General features: G+C 45.5%; 2 protein-coding genes across 3 annotated transcripts in view; both read right to left on the bottom strand.

Moving 5' to 3' along the window:
* Positions 1-23,003, bottom strand: part of camta2 (calmodulin binding transcription activator 2) — a 38,705-nt gene extending 15,702 nt beyond the window's left edge. Inside the window, exons 1-11 of the mRNA XM_048237027.1 lie at positions 22,903-23,003; positions 17,023-17,126; positions 16,815-16,906; positions 16,512-16,579; positions 16,166-16,301; positions 15,405-15,476; positions 14,835-14,985; positions 14,308-14,460; positions 11,522-13,914; positions 10,898-11,024; positions 7,080-7,214 (exon numbers count right to left, since the gene is read on the bottom strand). Of these exons, the coding sequence (XP_048092984.1) occupies positions 7,080-7,214; positions 10,898-11,024; positions 11,522-13,914; positions 14,308-14,460; positions 14,835-14,985; positions 15,405-15,476; positions 16,166-16,301; positions 16,512-16,579; positions 16,815-16,906; positions 17,023-17,053 (3,358 nt within the window). The 5' untranslated portion in view covers positions 17,054-17,126; positions 22,903-23,003. The remainder of the gene's footprint in view (positions 1-7,079; positions 7,215-10,897; positions 11,025-11,521; positions 13,915-14,307; positions 14,461-14,834; positions 14,986-15,404; positions 15,477-16,165; positions 16,302-16,511; positions 16,580-16,814; positions 16,907-17,022; positions 17,127-22,902) is intronic.
* A 1,502-nt stretch (positions 23,004-24,505) lies between these two features.
* zgc:85858 (uncharacterized protein LOC405879 homolog) overlaps positions 24,506-25,000 on the bottom strand; it is a 28,600-nt gene continuing 28,105 nt past the window's right edge. For both annotated transcript variants that reach the window (XM_048236867.1, XM_048236868.1), the window contains exon 3: positions 24,506-25,000. This exon is cut by the window's right edge and continues 76 nt beyond it. The gene's annotated coding sequence lies outside the window, so the exon portion shown is untranslated.

Raw genomic sequence — 25,000 nt, 5'->3', positions numbered from 1 at the left:
CTCTCTCTATCTCTCTATCTATCTCTCTATTGCTCTCTCTTTCTCTCCCTCTGTCCCTCTCTCTCTGTCCCTTCCTCTCCTCCTCTCTCAGAAGCGCATGGCTACTTCCACCAGGGAAACTGATGCGATGTCATTAAATGAAGACGATGACATGACTCACACACACACACTCACACACACACACACACACACACACACACACACACAGGATACCGCCACTCCACCAAGAATGAAAGCAAAGAGCACAGACTAGATGGACAAAGAAATAGGACAAGTCAGGACAAGGACTGACTCACACACAAACACACATACACACAAACACATAAACAAACACAAAGCTAACACTATGACACATTAGGAAATTCTATACAAAACAAACTGGGAAATCAAAAACACTCAAAACACACACACACACACACACACACACACACACACACACACACTCTCCCTATATCTCTCACGTGGGATACTTGATCTGTTACTCCCACACGCGTCACGGGTAAGCTAGAAAAACCTGGTGACACCAACTGGATGAGAAAGACAGAGAGAGGTGAAAGTGAACAAGAAAGAAAGAGAGAGAGAGAGAGAGAGAGTGAGAGGAGAGAAGAGTGTGCAGGCAACCAGTTGCTGAGGAGAGTAGAGGAGAGCGATATTCCAAACTGGGATCAAAGGAGGAGAGAGGCGCCACTGGAGAGGAGGAGCGACGCTGGGAGGAAAGAAGGGAATCCAGAGAATCCGGAGGAGGAGAAGACAAAGATGAACAGGAAGAAGAAGAAGAAGAAGAAGGAGTAGCTTCGGCAAAGGAGAGTTAGCAACCAAGCGACTGCTCCTAGCACAGGGGGAAGTCCCAAATGAGCAGCCTGTCTGTCTGCAAGCTCCGCATGTGTGTGAGTGTGTGTGTGTGTGACTTGGCAGCCGCATTCTTGCTACCAGGGACAGCCGCTACAGCACACTGCCAGGGATGAAAGCCTGACAGGGCGTGTGCGAGAGAGAGACAAGGAGAGGGAGAGAGAGAGATAAGGAGAGGGAGAGAGAGAGACAAGGAGAGGGAGAAAGGAGGAGACAGAGGGAGGGGGAGCAGAGAGAGGCAAAGTAGAAAAGAAGAAATAAAAAAGATGAACAAGAGAGAAAGAAAGAATGTAAAGAGATAGATAGATAGATAGATAGATAGATAGATAAATAGATAGATCATGACTCCCCTCACACAAAACAAACATACATAAATACATTCAGACATAAAATCCCAGTACATATGTTAAAAACCGCCAGATCAGCCTCCCAAAACAGATAGAGAAAGAAAGAGAGAGAGATTGTAAAAGCATAAAAACAGATTGTGAAAGGGTAGGTCTGTGAAAGTGAGACTGTAAAGTTTGTGTAAGTGCACACACACACACATATGGGGTGTCCTCTCTTTTACACACACCTCTGACACACACACACACAGACACAACCCCCCGCCTGGAGGTTTAAATAGGTTTAGCTGTAGGCCAAGAATAGCAACAGGCTGAGCTGAACACTTCAGCGTCTACTGGGCCTGTAGGTATGTGTGCGCACACACACTTCAAACACAGATCTGCATCCAGATGCGCAACAATAATTACTCTCCACCTTGATATTTATGTATGCGCCTATAAAAACCAAACACATGCATGCCTGTTAACACATCACATGCACACACACACACAGACACACACACACACACACACACACATATATAGAAGTATATACTGTAGATACACAAACAAACATACTTACAAACAAACATACATACATAGCTGTGCAAAACTTGGGGTCACTTAGAAATGTCCATTCCACTCCATTACAGACAGAATACCAGCTGGCTGATTCTTTCCTACATGGCTCCTGCATAGTTTGGAGCTGTGCTTTTGGTCTTTGTCGTCTTTTTGGATGAATTGGCTCCAATCAAATGCCATCCACAAAGTGTAGTATGGAGTTGCAAACCAGACTGATAGCCTTCCTTTCTCAAGATTCCTTTCATCCTGTACAATGAGGTTTATGTCGTACGTCAGAAGGTTAAACCGGAAAAAACGGTCTAATCACATCCACTTGGTGAGTGATAACTTTGATTTTGACACATAGATTGTATGAATATGATAAATAAGTGTATAAAGGTGTATAAGCTATACTTAAAACAGTGGTATCTGTTTGGACCACTGACCAAATTGGATACTCAAATCAGTGTTGATGGTTTTAATTCTCTTAATATGCTTTTGTACAAAACATTAAAGGGGTGGTTCAGGATTTTGGACATAGGACCTCATTTCCAAGTTAGCAAGTGTGATATTTATCAGTGGAGACCGTTTTCAACACCTTTCATCCAGTCCTTCTAGTTGCAGAGTTTGCAGGTACTAGGCTAGCGCAAGTCATCAGTATGTGTTAGCCTGCCACTAAAAACAGTCTTACCCACTCCACAGTACACCCGAGGCAAATAAATTATAACGGCAGACTATGGGTTTAAGAGATTTGTATATTATCATATTTTGTTTTTATTTGCATTTTACACAACTTTTCCTGATTTGGGGTTGTATATGTTCTTTGAAAGTCCTTTGTTTCTGTCCATTTTGTGGTGGTAATGGTAATAATAATAATAATAGTAATAGTCTTTTGAAAGTTTCTTTGTTTCTGTCCATTTTGTGCCTTTAATCAAAATCATAATAGATGTTGTTCCAGATACTCAACTCTTCTAAAGAAGACAAGTTGTATTGCTTCTTTAATCAGGGCAGCAGTTCAGCTGTGCAAACATGCAAAAGTTTTTTTTAAAGGTTTTTTAACGACCAGTTAGCCTTTTCAAATGATAAATTTAGATCAGCAGACAGAATGTTCCATTTGAAGATGTATGGTTGCTGATAATAGGCCTCTGTAAACTTTTGTAAATAATACATTTTAAAATCAGCCATTTCCTAATATAATAGTCATTTATATCATCAACAATGTCTACACTGTATTTCTGATTGATTAATTGTTATTTTAAATGGACAAAATAGCATTTCCTTTGAAATCAAGGAAATCTAAGTGACCCCATATGTTTTGAACAGTAGTGCAAACACACACACACACACACACACACACACACACACACACAGTAATCCTCCCTCACAAACACACACACACAGTAATCCTCCCTCACAATCATCCAAAAAAATTGGGGAGACACTAACTCATATACAAACAGCTAACACACAGACATAAATCAAGTAGTAAATCATATCATGCTCACGCCTTGCGACGCATACGCACGCGACGCGACGCACGCACACGCGTTAAACACAAACACACACACACGATTATTTTGAAGTCAACAGAATGAACGGATTCCCTATCCCTCCGGTTGAAGGGCATCCCTACCATTAATCGCTAGGATACAAGCATGATGACTTTCTGCGTGCACGCGTGCGTGTGTGTGTGTGTGTGTGTATGCGGGAAACTGTAGGGGAGCATTTGAGTGTATTTCAGGGTACTGCCGAGGAATATAAATATGCATTTGTGTGTGTGTGTGTGTGAGTGTGTGTGTCAAGTGCTCCTGCACGCGTGTGTGTGCATGTGTGTCAAGGTGTTGACAGTGGAAAACAGCTCCATCTCATCAATCAAAGCTGTGTGTGTGTATGGGCAAACAGTGAGTGAGAGAGAGAGAGAGAGAGAGAGAGAGAGAGAGAGAGAGAGAGAGAGAGAGAGAGAGGAGAGGGAGAAGGAGAGAGAGAGGGAGAGGGAGAGGGAGAGAAGCTATGCAGGGGGTGGGTTGGAGGGTTAGCATTTCGGAAAATCTAATCCCTCCCATGTCATTCTCTTTCATTCTGTCGGTCACTCCTCTACTTCTTTTTCATCCACTACCTCTATTCACTCACTCACCCTTGAATTTCCCCTGGGGATCAATAAATCTATCTATCTATCTATCTATCTATCTATCTATCTATCTATCTATTCCCTTCTCTCTCTGTCTACCATTTACATTCCCCATCTCTCCAATTGCATATGTTATACAACGCTATATTTACAACTCTTTTTAATAACGTTTAAGCTTATAAAGCATTTCTTCTTCTATCTTTTAACCATTTCAAGACCCTTCTGTTGGCATATGGATCAAACTGCAGTTTGGAACATTAAGATGATTTAATAAGTAGCCTAGGCCAGGGGTCCCCAACCTTTTATGTGCCATGGACCGGTTTGATTCCCATCACGGACCCGGGGAGGGGGTGGTGGGTTCGGGGGTTCCATGTCTATGTGTTGTGCATGCATTAGGCCTACTTGAAAAGAACTAGCTCCAGTTATGTATGAACAGTGAAGGTAACGAACTCTTAAAAATGTGAAAAACGTGTGAACATGCTTAACAAAATATGGGAACAAAACATGGGAACTAAACGTGCATTACGAATATAATCAGTGGGAGCCCTGTGCTTGTTTACCTCCAACAAGAAGGTTCCATCTGGGGGTGATGGAAGACAGTGACACCCTCAGTGTGTTTGAAATGTCCAGTCGATTGCGCAATTTGGTCTTAGTTGCAGCCATTGCATAAAACCCGGCCTCGCATAGATACGTGGTGGAAAATGGTAGCAACGTTTTCAGCGCTTTTACGGCTATCTTGGGATATTCTGCTTTGGTTTTGATCCAAAAAGGCGCCAGAGAGGTTTCCTCATACACACTCTTAAGACCACCGTCATTTGCAATTTCGATCAACTGCTCTTCCTCCTGCGCTGACAAGTTAGGACTATTCTGGATATTGACAAATGGGTTCGCGGACCCACTTTGGTTTTGCATCTTTGGAGAATGGGAAGTACCCTAACGCTCAAACTCATTTGAAAGCGCCAACCAGCAGAAAGGGCCCTGCCTCAGTCTCTTCAAAACCCCCACTACTGTTTGGAACATATCAAATACACCCGTTCCCATTCGGCCCCCCACAAATCAAGTGGCTTTAAATACAGTGACTTTATCTGCCAGTTTAAAGACAGTAGTCATTCTCCCCTGTTTGCATTAAGCATTCTAAGCAAGTTTTGACACCCAGTCCTCATCACTAAAATGTGCAGCTAACGGTGACTTTTTTTTTTCTGTAAGAAATCTCTGCAGCTCAAACACTCTGGCCAGTGCTAAAGATGCTTGTTTTTTGTTGCTCATTCTAGCAGTTTAGCTAACTTCGTGTGACACTACCGTTCGCCAAGAACTGATCAAGTGAAGTGAGCAAACATGCGTGCAATCAAACAACTGCATATAGACCTATGCCATGTAAAAATGTGACATTATTTCGAATTAAATTTAGTTTAGTTTGCATGCATTTTTTTTAAAACTCATGTCGTAGGCTACGGCCCGGTTAGGAATGTCCCACGGCCCGGTGGTTGGGGACCGCTGGCCTAGGCCACATATTTTTATACGTACATATAAAACATCATTTGGTTTGTAAATGTCTGTGTATCACTTACGCTTACCTCAAGAGGTCACACATATTAACCTTATTTACCTTAAATGCACACACTTCTTTAAACGCTTAGATGATAAGTATTTGCACCATTGTGGCCATCGCAAATGGCTGACACAGCAATCCCAATGTTGTGCCACCACTGAGTCAGGTTAACAACAAACAATACTTGGAATGTTAGTTGTTATTGAGGTTTTATCCATACATGTTTAATTTGTTAATGGAGAGTTCAGCATTGCTTTTTATATTATTGCCAGCTAAAGCTAGCCTACCCACACCTAGATCTCCTAGTCTGGGACACCATAATTCACTAACGCTTCCATCGGTTGGCAGATTACCTGCCCAATCAGCGACGAGAGGGGATAGCGTTTCAAAATTGATAGTGGCTGTGGTAAACGGTACTAGCAACACCTGCGACCATTAAAAATTGCAGTCGGAAGAATATGTATTTATTTACAACAAAGGTAGGCCCACATACATTGTTCCTGACTGCCAATGCTGTATATTGTCAGTTTGTAAAGTTTAGGCGAAGTAAGAAGTAACGTTAGGAATCTCAATGTGATTGGTTAGGCTGGACCAATGATTTCAAAGTTAGCGCCATGTCAACGCCAGTCACCATGCTAGTGTTGGAAAGGTTTCCCAGACCAGAGTGAGGGACCAGACTCTGTTTATGAAGTGAATGAGTTTGGTTTTAACCAGGCTAGTCTAAAGCAGGGCTATCTGTAATTCTGAAATAACAAATACAAATATCACAACACTGGCACACACACACACGATGCACTTTTACGAACAAGTATTGCTTTATGAAATTAGTGCCTGTGTGTGTGTGTGTGTGTGTAGTTCAGTAGCTGCTGGCAATACTGACTCCCCTTAAGTGTCAAAGGCCTTGCTAATTAACCAAAGCTAGCAACTGCCAACACTCCAGGCAACCTATTTGTGTGTGTGTGTGTGCATAGATCTGTGTGTGCATTGCGCCCTAGTTTTGCTAAGCCTAGATGTCGCCGCCATTGGTCTGCAGCGCTGTGACAGTGATAAGGTTTGTCTGTCACACACAGCGTTTATCTCATACACACATACACACACAGTTTAAGACTCAGAATTACCTGCAAGGGGTGTAGCAACCCATTGAGCTGTATGGATGCATGGACCTAATCGTAAGCAATGCAGTTGCATCGACATGGCTCATAAACATTGAGACGTGCGTGGTTATTTTTGCACCAGTTCTTACATTTGTGTGTAAACACATCTGCCTGTACTTGCAGCACCATTGCCGGAGTAGTAACAGTAGATTTAGTAGAATAGCAGTTAGAGTGGTAGAGGTAAGAGAACGAACACTCACTCCTTGCTTGTAGGTCTATCGTTAGTGCGTAATAAATAATATTAATAATCAAATTGATGGCTTACAGAATTGATACTGTATTGCATCGTCATGAAACCTGGGATTTACTCCCCTACTACCTACAGATATTGACTCTCAAGAGAGCTGTGAGAGCAGACAGAGACACTAAAGCTGTGCTGCTTTATTTAGTTACTCCTATACTGCTGCATCACAGAGAGTTGTGTGTGTGTGTGTGTGTGTGTGAGAGTTTGGCAATGTTTCAACACATTGTGTTAAGACTTGTATAAAAATGTGATGTGTGTCTACATCACTCACCGTCCAGGGAGAGCCAGTCGAGCTGAGAGCTGGGCAGTGATGATGCGTTTCTGGCGCGGTACTCAAACAGCACAGAAGAGGAGACGGCTCCAGAGTCCTCCAGAACGTGCAGGGCCACCAGCCCAGCCTCGTGTGCTATCACACACACACACACACACACACACACACACACACAGAAAACAGGACACATCCATTAATGAGGCAGATCTGAGCATTACCTGCTATCAGATGGAGCATTGATTCTGAAACTGTGTACGCGTACCACTGGTGGACTCCCTCTACAGGTACTCCGGGAGTCTGCGATTTGTTTTATAAAGACAGAATAATTATTGACCACACGACAGGCTTACTAGGCTAGTTCAACTGTTTGGAGCATTACCGACAGGTTGACAAGCGAAACTGTGATGACAAGATGGATCAAAAAAGTTGGCTCCAAACAGGAAGCATTAGAAAGAGCAGTGTGGCGAATATGTCGAGCAGTAGAGCAGAAACTGAAGTTGGCGACAATGAGACTAGCGCAAACGCTAATGGCGACTTTAGCATCTTCTGTGTAAAATTGGCCTATGTTACTGTTATTCAATGCCGGTCATTGGCACTTGTTTTCTGAGGTGGTTATTTACATTACAGGGCAGGACTTCCAGTTCACAACTCCGCCATGTTTAGCATAACAAATTTTATAAGGCCCCGTTCATTTTCCCGTTAGTGATTTGTCTCCTTCTTTATATGGTCTCCACTACAGACAGTGTAGAATAGATAGTGGCCAGCTAGTGGATACTGGCAATCTCTTATGAGGTGCTACAGAGTTACAATAAATAATCAATCTTATTTCTCTCATCAACAAATAATTGTTGTAGGGTTAAAGAAAGACGTGCGAGGTTGGTACAATCAGTAACTTCAAAAGAAAACTAAATCGTAACTCAGTCGGAGAAGGCCTATCAGCTGAGGAACAGTCAGAGCCGTCTATCCGGATCTGGGTACAGTAATGCTACAGTGCCCCTTGGTGGTCAGAAGTGTTCATTACAGTGACCACCAGTCACTGTCCCTTAATCTTCATAATACCATAAGTCTGTTGTCTTTAATACTCTAGATGCATTTGGTATGTTGACAGCGATTTTGAGCTCCATTTCCCTCCCTCTGTCTCATTTCTCCCTTTCTTCTCTCTCAAAACAATTCTTCAAATCTAACATAGCCCAGGACCAAGAGACAATGAGTGGATGTTCAAAAGAATGACATGAATCAGTTTTACTTGCGACTTACATCTCACAGCTTGTTTACACCATGCAAATTGCAGTAAACAAAATAAAGAAATCAATATTTGGTTCAACTTGCTTTCAAAACAGCATTGCCTACAGCAGTGGTTCTTACCTGGTCTGGCTTTGGAACCCACAATTTCCCATGTTCATCAAGTCACAACCCATATTTTTTTAGCGTTTAGCGTTCAAAACAACATGCTAAGGCACGCAAAGTGCCTGTAGGTATATTTGGTTGGAACATGCTGATGTTTGGCATTACATTTGTGTCTTCAACTCCTGATGTCACCTTTCAAAGTAGGCTACTCGACAGGTTTGTCTTTGACAGGAGTGCTTGGTTGGCTGGCTTGGTTTGGCCAGCAATGCACTGCACACCACACACTGGGGTTTCTGTCCCATTTTGTCCTCAATTTAAGTGAATCCATATCCTACTTCAAATATTCAGGGTGTTTACTGCTAAAATGATGTCTAACATGGCCTTGCTGTCACATAAAAATTATCTATCTATGTCCATAGCAATGACACATATGAATAAAGTCTATCAAAATAAAGGTCACATAGATCTGATAAAGAATTTAAAGAATTTAAAAGGAATTCAGCTGGTTTCTTCATGTATTTCAAGGAACTTGACACAGTTCTTCAGTGGACTGTGACTTTAGACTCTCTTGATTGTTTTGGTCTTTATGTAGTCCCAAGTTACCCTAATTCCTGCCAGTTTTGAGCCTTCAGTCTTTAAAACCAGCAATCCATTGTTAATTTCTTTCTTTAACATCATATAAATGTCTCACTAGAGTACTTCACTATTTAGGATACGGATAAGGATCTTCCTGCTACATCAGGAAGATCAATGTTTTTAAGTAAAATAAATAAATGTGCAAACAGCATACCAGCCTGGCCAGCAGCCAGATCAACTGATACTGTTTTTGCTGAATTACTGAACCTAAGCAGGTGTGGGCTTGGTTAGTACTTGGATGGGAGACCTGGATGTCTGGTGTTAGTGGATGGCCAGAAGGTGACACTCTTCCTTCTGGCCAAAGATATCGATCCCAATGCCCCAGTGCAGTGACAGCCACAGGCCACTGTACAGCAGGAGATGCTGTCCTTCGGATGAGAAGTTAAACCGAGGTCCTGACTCCATGGCACTTATCGCAAAGAGTATGAGGTTCCCCGGTGTCCTGGCTACTAAATTCCCAAACTGGCCCATTCAATCTGGCCCCCTAATCATCCCCCAGTGTCATTGGCTCATTCACTCCCTCACTCTCCACCTCATGCTAGTGTGTGGATGGGTGGCTGCTACTCATTGGTGGTGGTTAGTGAGGTTCCCCCTTCACTGTGAAGAGCTTTGAGTGCCTGTATAAATCTAATGTGCTGTTGTTGTTATACAATAGAAAAGTTCTGCTTACGCTTTATTTCATCATATGTGACCCTGCAAGGCGAAACCAGTCGTCTTGCGCACAGTGCTATTTTGAGAAAATCCATGATGAACAAACGTACGGGTTAAAATGTCGAATTTCACGTTTTTGCATAATTCGACAGTATACAGTCTACACTTTCATATTGTGAACAAATTTCACAGATAAACATACATTTTGACTGTTAAACCCTGACTTTATTTAGGTGAAGATTAAACACATTAGCAGTCATTCCATTTGTCCACGCCACTATAAGGTTTTTACGGTAGAGCTAAAATGTAGCCTACTCATTAGGCTACTCGTTACTCAATGTGTAAGCTCTCTATCGTTCTTGGCAGATGTAATCGAACATGAATGTGAAAGACTTGCCTTTCAGGGCACGAACGGTCAAAAGCACAAACTTTTAGAAATATCCTGGCGTCATTTTACGGACCAGGAGAAGTTTTCCATTGACGTAGCAGTAGCACATTTTAAAAGTGGGCCTAGCCTACCCTACACAATCTGTGTACATAGAATTTCTTCTCCCCTTACTTCCCCCGAAATACATTAATTATATTCTATAGTGACACCTTATGACTGTCCCTGGTATTAACTAGGGGGCAGAAAAAGACACTCACACTCTGTTGATAAAACATAGTCAGTCATCTGCTTCAAAGTCATGCTACCGTAAGGCTAATAATAGCTGTGTCCTCACACTATCGCACGTGACAATTTACTTAAAAAGGTGATTTTCTCCTCTTCTGGCGTATCGTGACAGTAGAACCATGCCAACTTTGGATGCGGTTATCTTAGCGATACTTTTTGCAATACCCTCGATATACATATTGTTGGAAAGCTTAGTCAATGGCCGTTCATGTGAGCACATTAACTTAATTTTGTAAATTTTACCAAAACGACTGGTTTCGCCTTGCAGGGTCACATATGCGGTGTGTGTATGTCTTTGTGTGCGTATGTGTGTGTAAGGGTGTTATACAAGTTAGTGTGTGGACACAAACAGGGTTCCCACAGCATGAGTGAGAGAATGTGTGTGTGTATATCTGGGTGCTTCTATGACAGAGAGTTAGGGTTATGAGTACTGACAACATTGTTTTGCTAAGCTTAAGAGGCACAAATAGTCTGAGTGAGGGAATGTGTGTGTGTGCGTGTGTGTGTGTACCTGGGCAGTAGCATCGCAGCACCCCAGGCTGGATGAGTGAGGCAGGTACGGTGGTCTGGTCAAACACACACAGGTAGCGGCCCCGAGCTTCAGTCCAGGGGCCTGTAATCAACACCTTCACACCACCCTGAGGACAAACACACAAATACACATTTAGTGGTGTTATTTTCTCCCCCTCTTTTAATGTCTCCCTCCATTCACCCCCCCATTCTCTCCATGGCTCATCCATTACCTCAATGGCTCTCCATTACCCCCACACACACACACACCATCTTATCACCCCCCTCCCACACACCCGATTACCCCCCCCACCACCACCCGCACACACCACACACACAGACCATTCCATCCCCATACACACACACAATATACCTTTTTAACTACTACTTTTAATTTATTCTTTTAAGTTGAGCTGGCTCTTGAGCACAAGAATTTCATTACTTTACTTTATTTAATTCCTTTTATGAGCACATGACAATAAACTACTTGAACTTGAACATTTCTCCCAACATCTTTTACTTCAGTCTCCCTCCCTCTCTTTCACCTCTAGGTAGGACCACTCTTTACTTCTCCCTGTCTTTCTCCCTCCCTCCCTCCCTCTCTCTCTCTGTAAGTGCGGCTCACCTCCGGGTAAGACCACTCGGGGCTGAAGTCGGTGATGTTGGCGGGCCGGCCGTGGGCATCCGCCCCGGGGCCAGCGGTGGCAGCGTGAGCTGGGAAGGGGATGAAGGCGGAGGACGGCGAGGGTTGTGGGGGCACCACGTAGCGCTCCGGGAACACCTCGGGTCCGGCGCCGGCCGACGCCACCAACACCGCCGACGCCACGCCGACGCTGTTGCCACCGCTGCCCACTCCGGCGGCGGCGGCCGCCGCCTCGGCGGTGATCAGCTCCGAGAGCTCCGGGAAGGCGCTGTCGAACGAGAGCTCGGCCTCCACCGCCTGCTGGTGGCCGTGGGCGTGGGCGTGGTGGGGGTGCACGTGCTCGGTGGGGGACGGGGAGGGGGAGGTGGACGGAGAGGGGGCCACGTGGGTGTCCATGGGCGTCTCCTCACTCTCAAAGTCTTCGTCGCCGCCGCTACCGGCGGCAGGCGGGCGTGAGAGGGGTGACGACTGCTCCTCCTTCACCCGCACTCCTAGGTCGGTCGATGAGAACACCGGCGGTGAGTGTGTGAGGGCGTGCATGTGTGTGTGTGCTGCGGGCATGGAGAGTGGACACTGGTGCATGTTGCGGGGAGCGACGCCGGACGGCTGGGGGAGGGAGTGTGTGAAGGAGTGGGCAAAGGTGTGTGTGAGCGAGTGCGTGAAAGCGTGCGTCCCGTGTGCCGTCGGGAGGACGGCCGGCTGTCGGCTGTGCCCCTGTTGCTGCAGCAACAGCAGTTGAGCCTGAGCCTGACTCTCACGCTCTGCCTGCGTCTGATTGGTCAGTGTCTGCTTGGGTGAGAGCTGATTGGTTGACAGCTGGGTGCTTTGGAGTGGATTGGTGGACAGCTGGCTGAGTTGGTGGTTTGGCTGTTGGAGAGCTGAAATCGGATTGGCTGACAGCTGGTTAGGCTTTTGATGATTGGGCATGAGTTGGGGGGCGGGCTTCTGGTGAGGCGACATCCGATTGGTGGGGGAGTGGAGCTCCTGTCCAATCACCATCATCTGGCCATCTCCAGAGCAAGGTTGTCGTGGCGACAGCTCCAGAGGTTCAGGGGATGAGCTCCGGCGAATCAGGCTGAGCTTGGGTGGCGGCTGCTGGGAGTCCGGGGTGGGGCTTAGGGGCCGTGTCAGCGAATCCAAGCCCAGCGAGGCCTCGAGTGACAGCGGCAGGAGCGAAGGGGCCGAGCGGGACGGAGAGAGCGCCATCGACAGGGGCGGAGAGAGAGAAGAGGAGGAGGAGGATGAGGAGGAGGAAGAGGACACCGAGGAGGTGACGAGGGGGTGTGCCTCCCGGTCGCCGCTCTTCCGCTCGGTGTCTGAAGAGAGGGATGAGAGAGAGGAGGGCGGGGAGGAAGGGGAGAGCGAGAGAGCAAGCGACGGGGGCTGAGGAGAGGCGGAGGAAGGTGAGAGGGCAGAGGCTGGGGCGGGACCTCCGTAGGTTTGCCCCTGCTTGGGGCTGTTGAGGAAGGAGTCGGGGTCAAAGCTCAGCGGGACGGAGGGAGGAGAGCAGACGAGTGCAGGAGGGGAAGGAGGTGGGGGCAGGAGCGAGGGAGGAGGGGGAGCTGGAGGGAGGAGAGAAGGAGAGGGGGAGGAAGAGGAGGGGGAAGAGGAGGAAGTGGTGGAGGAGAGAGGAGGGGGTTGGAGGAGAGGGGCGGGGGCCTCGGACAGGAGGCGGTCCGTCAGCAGGAGCCCTCCAATCACAGGGCTGGGGAGGAGCGTGAGCGAGAGGGTCGCGACCCCGGGCGTCTGGGAGACAGACGCCGAGGGGGGCACGGGGCTGGCCGGGTTGCCGACGGCGACAGTCGGCGGAGAGGGAGTGTCGGGCTTGGGGGGGACGGGCGACAGCACCAGGCGTCCGCCTGGCGTGAGTGAGAGGCGCGACGTCACACGCTCGCCCTGAGCATCCTCCCCTCCGTTGGAGCCGCCAACGCCACCACTTTTGCCAGGGAGCGGCGCCGTCGTCATGACGATCACCGCGTTCTGGGGAAGAGCCACTGTCGCCAGGCCCCGGGCCCGCTGGTCGCCGTAGAAACCATTGCCGTTGCCCAGGGCCACCGTCGCCGGGGCATGCTGCGTTGTCTGGGGTGGGCTTGAGGACGAGGACGAGGACGAGGAAGAGCTCGGGGAGCCCGCGGTCGCCCGGTTGTCCTGGGTTACCGCCGGTCTGCCGTGGGCCAAGGGCTTCCTCTCGGCGGCCACGGAGGCTTCGGCCAGTCCCGTGGTGTCGCGGCTAGACGTGGCACCCGGGCTCTCAGCGGCCAGGTTCTGCACCTCGGTGAGCGCTGGGTATGGGGACGGCCGGGCCGGGAGCTTGGGGGAAATGATGCGGTGCTTGGTGCTGTTACAGCGGTGAGGAATGTTACCTCCCACAGAGGCTGACGGAGAGGAACACAAGAAAAGAGAGAGAGGAGGTTATCTTTCACAGAGCATTTCTTATTCAAATGGGTTCACTCGTGAGCATGGATGTGTGAGAGTGTGTGTATGTGTATTACCCAGTGCGGGGCTACACAGGCAGAGGTGTGTGTGTGAGATAGAGAGAGTGTAAATGTGTGAGTGTGTATTACTCATTGCAGGGCTGCACAGGCAGGTGTGTGTGTGCGTGCGCGCGTGCGTGTGTGTGCGTGAGTGTGTGAGAGAGAGAGTGTGAATGCGTGTGTGTATTACCCATTGCAGGGCTGCACAGGCAGGTGTGTGTGCGTGCATGCGTGCGCGCGTGCGTGTGTGTGCGTGCGTGCATGAGAGAGAGTGTGAATGCGTGTGTGTATTACCCATTGCAGGGCTACACAGGCAGGTGTGTGTGCGGGGCTGCGGTTTGGTCTGCTGGGAGTCCAGGATCTGCTGCACCAGCTGCTCGATGCTCAGTTCCGCTGCCGAGCCTGTGCCGTTGGCGCCACTGCCACACGACCACTTGATGCTGTGGACTGCACACACACACACACACACACACACACACACACACACACACACACACACAATGAAACACCACAACAATACAAACACACACCCATGCAATTGCATACAGTTAAAAAGCAGCTTGTGCCACCAAACATACAGATTACTGAGTAACAAGGTTGTGCATTTACGTTCTCGCTGTGTGAACAGAGGTCACCAATGACAAGCAAGAGCATTTACCATTACTAAGTTATCACTATTTGGTAACGTTGGTAGTCAAGTTAACTGACTTTTGCTCAAACAGCCAGAAACTGATTGGATGGACTGCTGTAAATGGTCAGCAATGGGCATGGGTTTTTCTGACTGGATGAGGTGTGTGTGTGTGATCTGATTGGTTACTCACACATAGGCCTGAGTTGGGACAGCAGCTCATCACGGCTCCAGCGCAGATTGTCCCGACGGTCAGCAACCGCACACAACAACGGCCGGCACGCTTTCCCACAATCCTCCAGGGATGGAACATTCAGGTAATGCACAAGCACGATATCTGGGTTCTACAAACACAGAGAGAGAGAGAGAAAAATAGAAAGAGAAAGAGAATATCAATATATTGGTATATAAGCTACAGAAAGGAAACTTCCATTTAAAGACCATTTGAAACCTAGTGTTTCTTTGTTATGAAATGTAATATTGGAACAAGTTAGCTCTCATTAGCATTAGCACAGGCCAAGGATTCTTCTAGGTTTGTGTCACAAAACAAGCCCCCCAAGTAGTCAGTGCAAAACACATTTTCTATGGCTCCAGTAATATTGCAATATATATTGCAAAGTGCTTGCTGGCAAATCCTGAATAGATATTTTTTCTTACCACATTGAACTAAATTTATGCTCTAGCTCTTTAGCCTTTATTGGCCCAAATGTGTGTGTGTGTGTGTGTGTGTGTGTGTGTGTGTGTTGTTTGTGTGTGTACTCACCTGCAGCAGCCAATAGCTCCTCCTATGGAATGTTGGGACGATGGAGGAATGGACATAACAACCATACAGACACTGCAGGAGAACAGCAGCGATGAGGTCAGAGGAACAGCTGCATCAACTTCAACTCACTTCAACTCAATTAAATTCAATTCAACCTACAGTATGCAGTACCAGGCACATGAAACTTTAGCGCACTGCAGAAAATGGAGTATACTACATTTATCTGAGGAACAACCTGTGTTGGGGTTTTCTATGCTGTGTGACTAAATGAAGCACAAGTGAACCAATGCATGAGCATATTAACCTGCAGATGGCACTCGTGTTTCTAAGGTCATTGGCTGTGTGTGTGTGTGTGTGTGTGTGTGTGTGTGTGTGTGTGTGTGAGAGAGAGTGAAAGAATGAGATGACAAATTATTCACTCAGACCCAAGTTAAGGTACAGTAAGGGGTGAAGAAAGATAGACAGACAGAAAGACTGACAGATAGATATATAGAATTTTAATAAGGATTAAAGTCAGATCAGTTTGTGTCAGTAGACCAACTTAAGGGTGCAACAGTTGTGTTTTGCTTTGACTGATATTTAGACCTTTCAATCTTACTTTATTTTATTTGGCTCTATCTAATTGAATTGAGAGAGAGAGAGAGAGAGAGAGAGACCACTAAGGCAACACAAACAGAAGGCAGTGGTGAAGCTTTAACACATACTAACATGTATCTAAGAGTGTGTGAATGAGAAAGAGAGAGAGAGAGAGAGAGACTCACCTCCATGCCCTGCACCTTCAGCTTCATGTGATCCTCTCGTGTGGTCTTCCCATCCTTCCGCTTCTTCCAGCAGTAGCCATCCTTCCGGTACTTCACCTTCTTCCGGTTGTACAAAATGATGGAGCCATTCTGTGGTCTTCAGGTCAAAGGGCGTCGCCATGGACACAAGTACCACAGACAAAGGATTGTTCGATTTTGGTGAATATGAACACTGTAGCAACTGGTCATACGTGTATTTTTGTGTATGAATGAATGCAAGAAAAGATGCTTTCACTTTCAGGCAAATTTGACCACAAACACATACACATCCTTCATTCATATAGCTATAATTATGTGTGTCACTCACCTTGTCTTCAGGGTGCAAGAGAGCCACTCTTCATGTCTGTCAAAGGATATCAGATACGATGCAATTTCCTGAAAACACACACGCAAATGCATATTTAACTTCCAGAGATATTATTTGACTGTACAACTCAATATGAAGATTCTTATGATACACATCAGGATATATTGACCGATGAGCAGTTACACTGCCTTCATCCTACGCATGAAATGGAGAAACGTTGGAGCAACGTTAAATACTTCTGTCTGATAAGAAGGTATATATCAGGCTTTAGGTGTGTAGTACCGCGTGTGAGCGGTCTCTCACCTCGTTTGTGTTCCAGCGCAGTCGTTCTTTGGGCAGGATGGTTGTGTGGGGTAAACACTCAAGCAACTTGTTGGGCAGAAACACCTTCATCTCTGCAACACACAGACATACACCTACTTATCACATATTCCCCAGTCTGGTGAACAGAGGAGCTGTGGATGTGGTGGTGGCGGGGGCATGTGTGTGATGTCATCAGAGTGCGACGTACCAGACTCGGTGGTGCTCTCCTTGTTGTTCATGGTGAGGGTGGAGCACTCCTCCACTTAGCAGGCCGCGCTCACACACGCAAAAGCTGCGGCCCGAGCTGCGACACTGAAACACACACACACACAGACAATTATCAATGATATACTTGAACGAGTGAAACAGACTTTTCAAATGTTAGGCTAACACCCTGAACAGGCAGACACATACGGCCAGTGACAGACATAAAACACCCTCTACATTTCCTCTGCCACACACACACACACACACACACACACTGCTGCCACCCCTTACACACAGTTTTTGTCAAGAGGACTAGTACGCTCATTCCTCTATAGCCCTGTTGCCTAGATACCACAGAAGTGGGTGTAGAATCTCCCTGCATCCTCTTCCACTTCTTTGTGTATGTGTGTGTGAGTGTGTTAGAAAGAGAAAGAGACAGAGAGAGAGAGATAAGAAAGAAAGAGGGGTGAAGAAAAAGACATGACAAGGGAGAAAGAAAGGAAAGGGGTTCTCTCATGTAAAGATGAGAGTGAGCATGTGTAGTGAGTATGATCTCTAAAGAGTCAACAGCCTCTGATGTCTACGCTACACGCTCACACACACACACACACACACACACACACACACACACACACACACCTTGATCTCAGATTAGAATTCATCTGGTGGGAAGGGAGCAGACTGGGCAATTATCTTATCACAGGATTTATGATCCTATTAAAGCTTTTCTTTCTTTGCACCCTCTTGGGAGACAGCACCATGGACCCGTGTGTGTGTGTGTGTGTGTGTGTGTGTATGATTACATGCAACTTCAGCTGATGATTCCATCCCTGCCCATTACACATTTGCAAGTCAAACAGGGAGATGGGAACACGGATAAAGTCAAGCGAACTAGTAGAGTAGTTGGTGTGTGTGTGTGTGTCCATAGTGTCTGAATGTTTTGAAGTAGCCCCCTTCAGGCTACCAGTGTGAGGGGGTGTCCCAGTTATATAACCATAACATCACCTATCAAATTGCTTCCTACACCACTGAATGTCTACTGCCCAATCTAATACTCATGAACTCATGTTCACCTATTGCGTGAACCATAGAGAGTGGGAAGTGACATTTGTTAACATAGACTTAAGAGGCAAATCACAACATTGACAGACTGGGATTTCACTTCATTACTCTATGTGTGTGTGTGTGTGTGTTTTTCCTGAAGAGCCACAAATTGGCCCACTTAAACATTGACTCTAGTATCAACTAAACACTGGATCGCCTGCACATAAGAAAATCCACTGGTGTGACTGAACTCTAAGGTAGATAACACCACCAGTTACAGTTTTGTAGGCTACACATCCACTTAACCATCTCTGAACCAATAGCTGAATTGTAACTTGGGCATAGCAACCACTGTTACTATGGCAACAGAGAAAAATCATATCAGGTTATGCAATTTAACAGTCATAATGGAACCCAGAACTTAGCATTCACTCCTTGCTGAACTCAAGTGGTAGCCTAGTAAGGGATAATGCCCGATGAGGTGTCCATTATCAGAAATAAATGGACGACGCGGAGGCGTGAACTGTCCGACGCGAAACGGAGCGGTTGCTTCCGCGAAGTCCATTTATTTCTGATAATGGACGCATCGAAGGGCATTATCCCGTTTATACCATGGTCACTTACGAAATAAATAATTATGAAATCAATTATCAATACTAAATGCGTTTTAGAGTTTTTTCAGCTGTTTATCGCAACGCTGTGGAATGTTGATAAGTTGATTGTTGATAATGCTGCCTTGGTTACCAACTAGCGTTTAAGCCAGCACAGTGATTTAGAACTGTCATCAGGCAATTCGAACGGAACGTCTTTTTATAGGTGTAGTATATCACTTTTTAAACGACACCCTTTTCAACCTAGACCATGGTATAAACTACTATAAGACCCATCAGTGGTAACAGTCACTATATAAGCATTGGCCTACAAGAAAACACAATCTCTGCCTTTTAAAAGCAGTTATCATCTTGGAATATGAAATATGGCCCTGTGAAGGCTGTATTGGTTGTTCCCACTAGCAGACCAGGCTAGGCGATAACTTAACCAGAGACTTTCTAATGAGACAAAGCATTCAAAGAATCTCCCATGGAAATGAATGGGTTTAGTTTGTAACGCCAAATACATCGTGCCAACCATGTGTGGTGATCTCACAGCTGGAGCGAGGTTGGTGTTGTGAAGCCTTGCACACGCGCAGTTCTGCCCGAAACAGATGCCCATAAGTGCCCAAAGTGCGTTGCAGTATGGCCGCCGAGTGGAGGGTCTTGCCTAAAAAATTTTGGCTTAACTCAGTAGATTGGGTTGGAACATCCTGGTAAAAATTTAAGAAAAGCCTTCTCAACATGTCACCATCAAAAATAATATCGGTTAGCATGTAAGCAGGCTTTTGGCAGAGTCGACAGGGCTGTTGGTGGTGTCTGCAAGGATTTTGCAGGTGCTTCAGGTAGGTACAATTCAATATGTTTAGACCAGAAATCCATAGCGTCTTCACAGATGCTTTGTTTCCTGTCCAAGTGCAAGTGAGCCTCAAAACTCTGGAAGTCTTCAGTTAAAGGCCAAAAACTCCTGCTTCACTTAAACAGTAGGCCTAGATATAGAACTAAGACTTGCTCGCTCTCGCTCTCTCACTCACACACACACACACACACACAAAGTGAGAAGGACAGAGAGACAGAGAGGGGTGGTCAGAGAAAGATGTCCATTACAGGGTGACAGTGAGCAGATGCTGGCTCCCCTTTCTGCCCTGCTAGTGACAGCAAGCCGATCAGCCGCAGCTTCTGTTTCCCCTGGCGACGTCTCCCGCATGTTTACACAACCACAGCAGCAACATAAACACAAACATCCTGTCATTCAAACAGCCAATCGCAGGCTAGGTGAATTGGATATGCCAAGGAAGAGAAAAGCAAGGGATGAAATAAAAGGCTGAAAGAAAGAAGGGAATTTGAGAGAGAGAGAGAGCATCTTGTCCACAACTTCCCTTTATCCCATTGCATCAACACTCCCTCCATCCCTGCAAGTGCTACCATGGCAACACAGTGCCTGTCAATCTTCTGCAGAAACTCACATCCCAGTAAGCAGGTTGCCACAGCTACCTTGGCTTTCAAACAGTGAGCCCAAGGCTGTGTTACGTGACTGTGTGTTTGTTTTCACGTGCCTTTACAGATAACAAGGGTGTTTGACTCTACACCAGCATGTGTCATGAGCAAAATGGCCCCTGGCAAAGAGTCATAATAAATTTGTCCGCTTGCTAACACTGTAGGCTTTCATTGGACTGGGAGCTCCTGCACTGTAAGCTTACTTTATCTGTCCTATGCTGTCAAAGACAAAGAGTATTCAGAAGAGTGCTCTCAATATCCTCAACAGAAATGCTGGTCCAATGCTACCTCCACTGCTTACAGTCAAATAGAACAAGGTTAACTGCCGATCCTTTACAGAAAGCAGCTATATCCTACACCCAGTTTCTCGAAAAGCTAAATATTAGTCTCATCTTTCCTATAGCAAGATGGTACTAGGGCTTATATCTGACAATTTTGAGCGTATTGCACTGGGGGAAACAATATTTTTTTGTTGTTGTTCAGGGAAACGGGCGGCACATGTTCATGACTGAGTCTTTAGGTCGGTTCTGTATTGCTCAAGACTTTATAGCTTAGTTTTCTGTTAGACGTATGCTTCAGGGGTTACAGCCCTCTGCTGTGTGGTCTTATGTTTGAGAGTGAGAACTTTTCCCCTCTTCTTAACAACCGTGACTAGATGTTCAACTATCAGTGGAGTAACGGGTGAGAACTAGGTCTAGGTCCTGAACATTACAAAGACATGAGTGCTAGTGCGCACCCAGGTCATTCATATGCAAAGATCACCAAATACGAGGAGAACAGCGCCACATTGTTTTTTTTATTCGTTAGTGACAACTGAAATTCAAACACCATCCAAAACCAACTACATTGCAGTGACTTGGGAGAGGGTAAAGAGCAGCTAAATTATGTCAGTAGGCCTAAATATACACTCACTCTACACACATGTATGAACCAGGATACAAACACACACACGTATATGTGGACAGACAACACCCCCACCCCCCGAATCACCCACACCAACTAACACATGCCAAGATGGGAACACTGTCTACTGCTTATGGTATTTGGCTTTAAACAAACAGACTTAAAGGGGACTGGGCTATGTAGCCTATTCCTTGTGTCAGCCAGAGCCAAACAAAAGGAACTTGGTGCAAACACACTTTTCATGAAGATCACTCAATTTAATCAGGACTGAAAATAACCAAGTGTACACATATTGTGCATAGTTAATGCTGAAGGAACATGATACATTCAATCAGTGAATGGATTAGTCTGTGTGTAGCCTAGTACTGTGGTGTTCTGTGCTTGTCCTGTCTACATTACATTTAATTAATGTATAACACATTTGACAAACAGAAAAACAAAACTACTGTGAGAAGGATACTGACACTTATCTTCTCTCTCTGACACACACGATAGTATACCCCTGAGTCATGTCTTAATTAGCTAATGTACCATACACCTTTACAAACAAGCAGTCAGTCCGTCTCATTACCCTGTGCTCATTCAATTCCTGTTAATATGGCTGCCTGTGGGACAATCTCCACGTAACGTGTCCGATTGCAGACCAAAACACGACTCAATAGTCGGCCATGAGAATATGTCGACACATTTTATAAGTCAGATCTTTAGTAAGCCGCTATAAATGACTGACACATGGTGATAACCCATATCGATCCTCTTGCCTACTGTCGTATGAAGGCTAACATAAGGAGATCGATACTTTTCACCCCCAGCAAGCGACTATTTGTAGGCTAAAGGCATATGGTAGTGGGCGTGAGGAGGGAAATAAATCTGGGCTGCACTCTCCTCATCGTAGCTGGGTCTCGGGTGTTATTCATGCCTAAATGAAAAGCTAACTTTAACAAAAATAACTTGTTTTTATATGATTCACATAAAATATAACTATGTCTGATTTGCTCGATAGCGTATCTTGTTGAGTTGTATTTACATTTACAAAGTAGCCTATGTTATGGCGAAAACTACCAAAATATAGGCGACATTAGTCTTTAAGATTCAGATCTATGAATATCCAATTACTTGGATCATTGACCTAAATGATATTCTACATTTTAACTGCAGCGAGACGAACTGAAGCTGAGGATGCCCGATGACATCTTCCAGCAGCGGAGCGCATCCGTAAACTCCATCTGACGTGAATCGCCCAGGTGCTGCTGTTCCTGTTAAACGATGTTTCGGGGCGCAACGTTTAACACATTCTTCATAATAGCACTAAACAGGAGTCACCGAACTGATGCCTTGTCCTTTTTACCGGACCATATAGCTCGCCCCCAGTTACAGCGGGGAAAGGATCGATTCCCTCCACCCTGTTCTGTACCGACAGAAACCATTTTAAGCACTCCGGCTGCAGCCTGTCTCGCTAATCAGCTAGCCACAATTTCAGCTAATAACCCAAATACATACAAGACAACAACCTCCTGTGACAGATAAACAAACACTAACATCAAGAGCCCTCACTAGACGCCTGTTGCAACCAACTGCTATGTAAATACATAGGCCTTGGCAGTTTAATAATGAACATTACATGTTTTAAATACCGTCCCGTCGCTAGCAGTCACACCGAGACGCGTTCTACAACATGTAGCTAACCTAGACACTACCAACACAATAAATATGTAACACACAACGTCCGACAACAAAGTAAGATATATACAACAACCCCTGGTTATCACTGTCATACAGAATTAACGAAAAACCCCTGTAGGGTTGTGAAGCAGATGATAGAGAAGCAACTCAAAAACCTCCCTCACCTTCCGCCTTCTCCAACGCCGCCATCTTCTTCAGAAGACTGACGTCACTGCGCAGACAAGCGAGAGTGACAGCAGGGAGTGAGTATGTGTGAGAAAGGGAGATGAAAGCCAAAAAGGGAAAGACTGATCCCGCAAAGGACGGGTTATGGTATTGAGGGAGCAAGTCGTCGGATAGGCCATGCATAAAGATAGTAAGAAGAGCCGCTTTCAAAAAAATATAAACGGGAGGGACTTTTTTTTAACATCGTAAAATGCCAGTCTTCGGCGTTGAAGATCGTGCGCTTACCGGGCTTCTGTAGACACAGAAGAGACAGGAACACTTTTGACAGAATTGTGGTCGCAGTGACAAATTATATCAATACCATATGCAATATATATATATGCACAACTTCGGAATTTGTAGTGACACATCAATTTAACGAGTACCAGAGCCGGCTCTGGCATGTACAACTGTCTCCACCTACCGGTGTACTGCTTAACTGCATCCATAACGTTCACTAGGTTGAATTTCTAAACATATGGATTTAAATTTGCATTACCTTTAATGTCAATCATACCAAAGTCTTCAAGAAAGGCCGAAAATCTAAACTACATCAAAGATTTATACCTTACATACACAGCATCTTTACCAGTAGCTCGTAAGGAATTACTTGATACATGAATCGTGCATTTCCTTTGACACACACACAAAACAGGTCAAGTTCTGTTAGATAAAAATATCAGTTTATTTATAAAAAAAAAGAAAGAAAAAAAGAAGACACAAAAAATGACCTGAAGCAAACAAAACTGATTGTTGCATAGCATGAGATATTGTGGGCAGAAGGGTATTGGGGTGTCAGCATGGCTATCCTGGTTGGAGTGCACACACAGTCCTGTCTGTATGACAAAATATCTGATAAAACAAGGTCTGCGTTCAAATGGAGATGTGACCCAATCTGAGGACTTGGTGTGTATAATTACACATTTGAGATAGCAGCTTCATTGTTCTCTAATATGACCAAAGAACACACTCCACTGCAAATAATGTGACGCGCTGCCCATAGACCCCAGTAAAATTGTGAAGCAGTACCCTTTTGATTCAGGAGACTTTCTGCAGTGTTTAGTGCTCCACAGACCAGCAAAAATGGTCAATTCACAACGTGTGGGACTCCCTTTCTTATCTCTGGCCTCCACGACGACCTCAGAGAAAAATAAATAAGACTAGAAAGTCACTTAAATTATTTTCTGATTTGTTGACCAATGTATCCGCCTGCTGAGAGACCAAACTCTGTGTATGGCAGAACCAAAAGTGAGTACTTGCATGGGTCTACAATGAACAGCCAGATCCACAGTTGAAGATATGAAGAACATGAAGTATTCCCCAATACAGCAACGGAAATAATCCATCTTGCTTCTCCTGGCAAACTGGCATGCTGAGGAGAGAGGTACCGAGGGTGTGTACTCAATGAGGAGGGGTGGGCAGAGCGAAACAAGCTCATATCTCCATGGATCAGATGGAACTAGGAACAAATACAGATACCGGACCATGGCCTTCCCGAAGCCCTTACTGCCTCAACTACCAATCAAATCAGAGATAGAAATCATGGCGAGCCAATCACAATGAGAACTTAAAAACCAGTGTTTCTGCATTTACTAACAGGAGGCAGATTCTTTAAAATAAAATAACAATGAACAAAATAAAAATAAGAATAATAATTCATTTACAAATGTAGAAGGGGAGTTGGCATTTTCAGTATAAGGAGCCAAAATGGCTTGTACATGTGCATGTGTGTGATGGTTGGGGGGTTGAGGGGAAGGGGGTCATTCTCTTCTCTTTCAAACTACTGGGAGAAAAAGAAAGTGAGGAGGAAAGAAAGTGAGGAGGAAAGAAGAAGCCAGACAAAGAGAAAGAGAAGAAACGGTCAGTTTCACAGTATAAGGAGCTTGTGGGCTTTGAGGAGAGGGGAGGGACACAACAAGAACAAGTTGGAGGAGAATGGAGAAAGATGGAGGTGAAGTAGTCGGACTGGGTGAGAGTCTGACTGCTTGTGTGTGGGAGGGGGGTGGGGTGGGGTGGGAGGGGTAATCCTGCTGGTTGTCCAGGCATCATTTAGGGATG

This window comes from Alosa alosa, chromosome 24, assembly GCF_017589495.1.
Source record: "Alosa alosa isolate M-15738 ecotype Scorff River chromosome 24, AALO_Geno_1.1, whole genome shotgun sequence".
Classification (NCBI taxonomy): domain Eukaryota; kingdom Metazoa; phylum Chordata; class Actinopteri; order Clupeiformes; family Clupeidae; genus Alosa; species Alosa alosa.
Note: the sequence above shows the minus strand (reverse complement) of the source record. Positions and strands in the feature narration are given on the sequence as shown.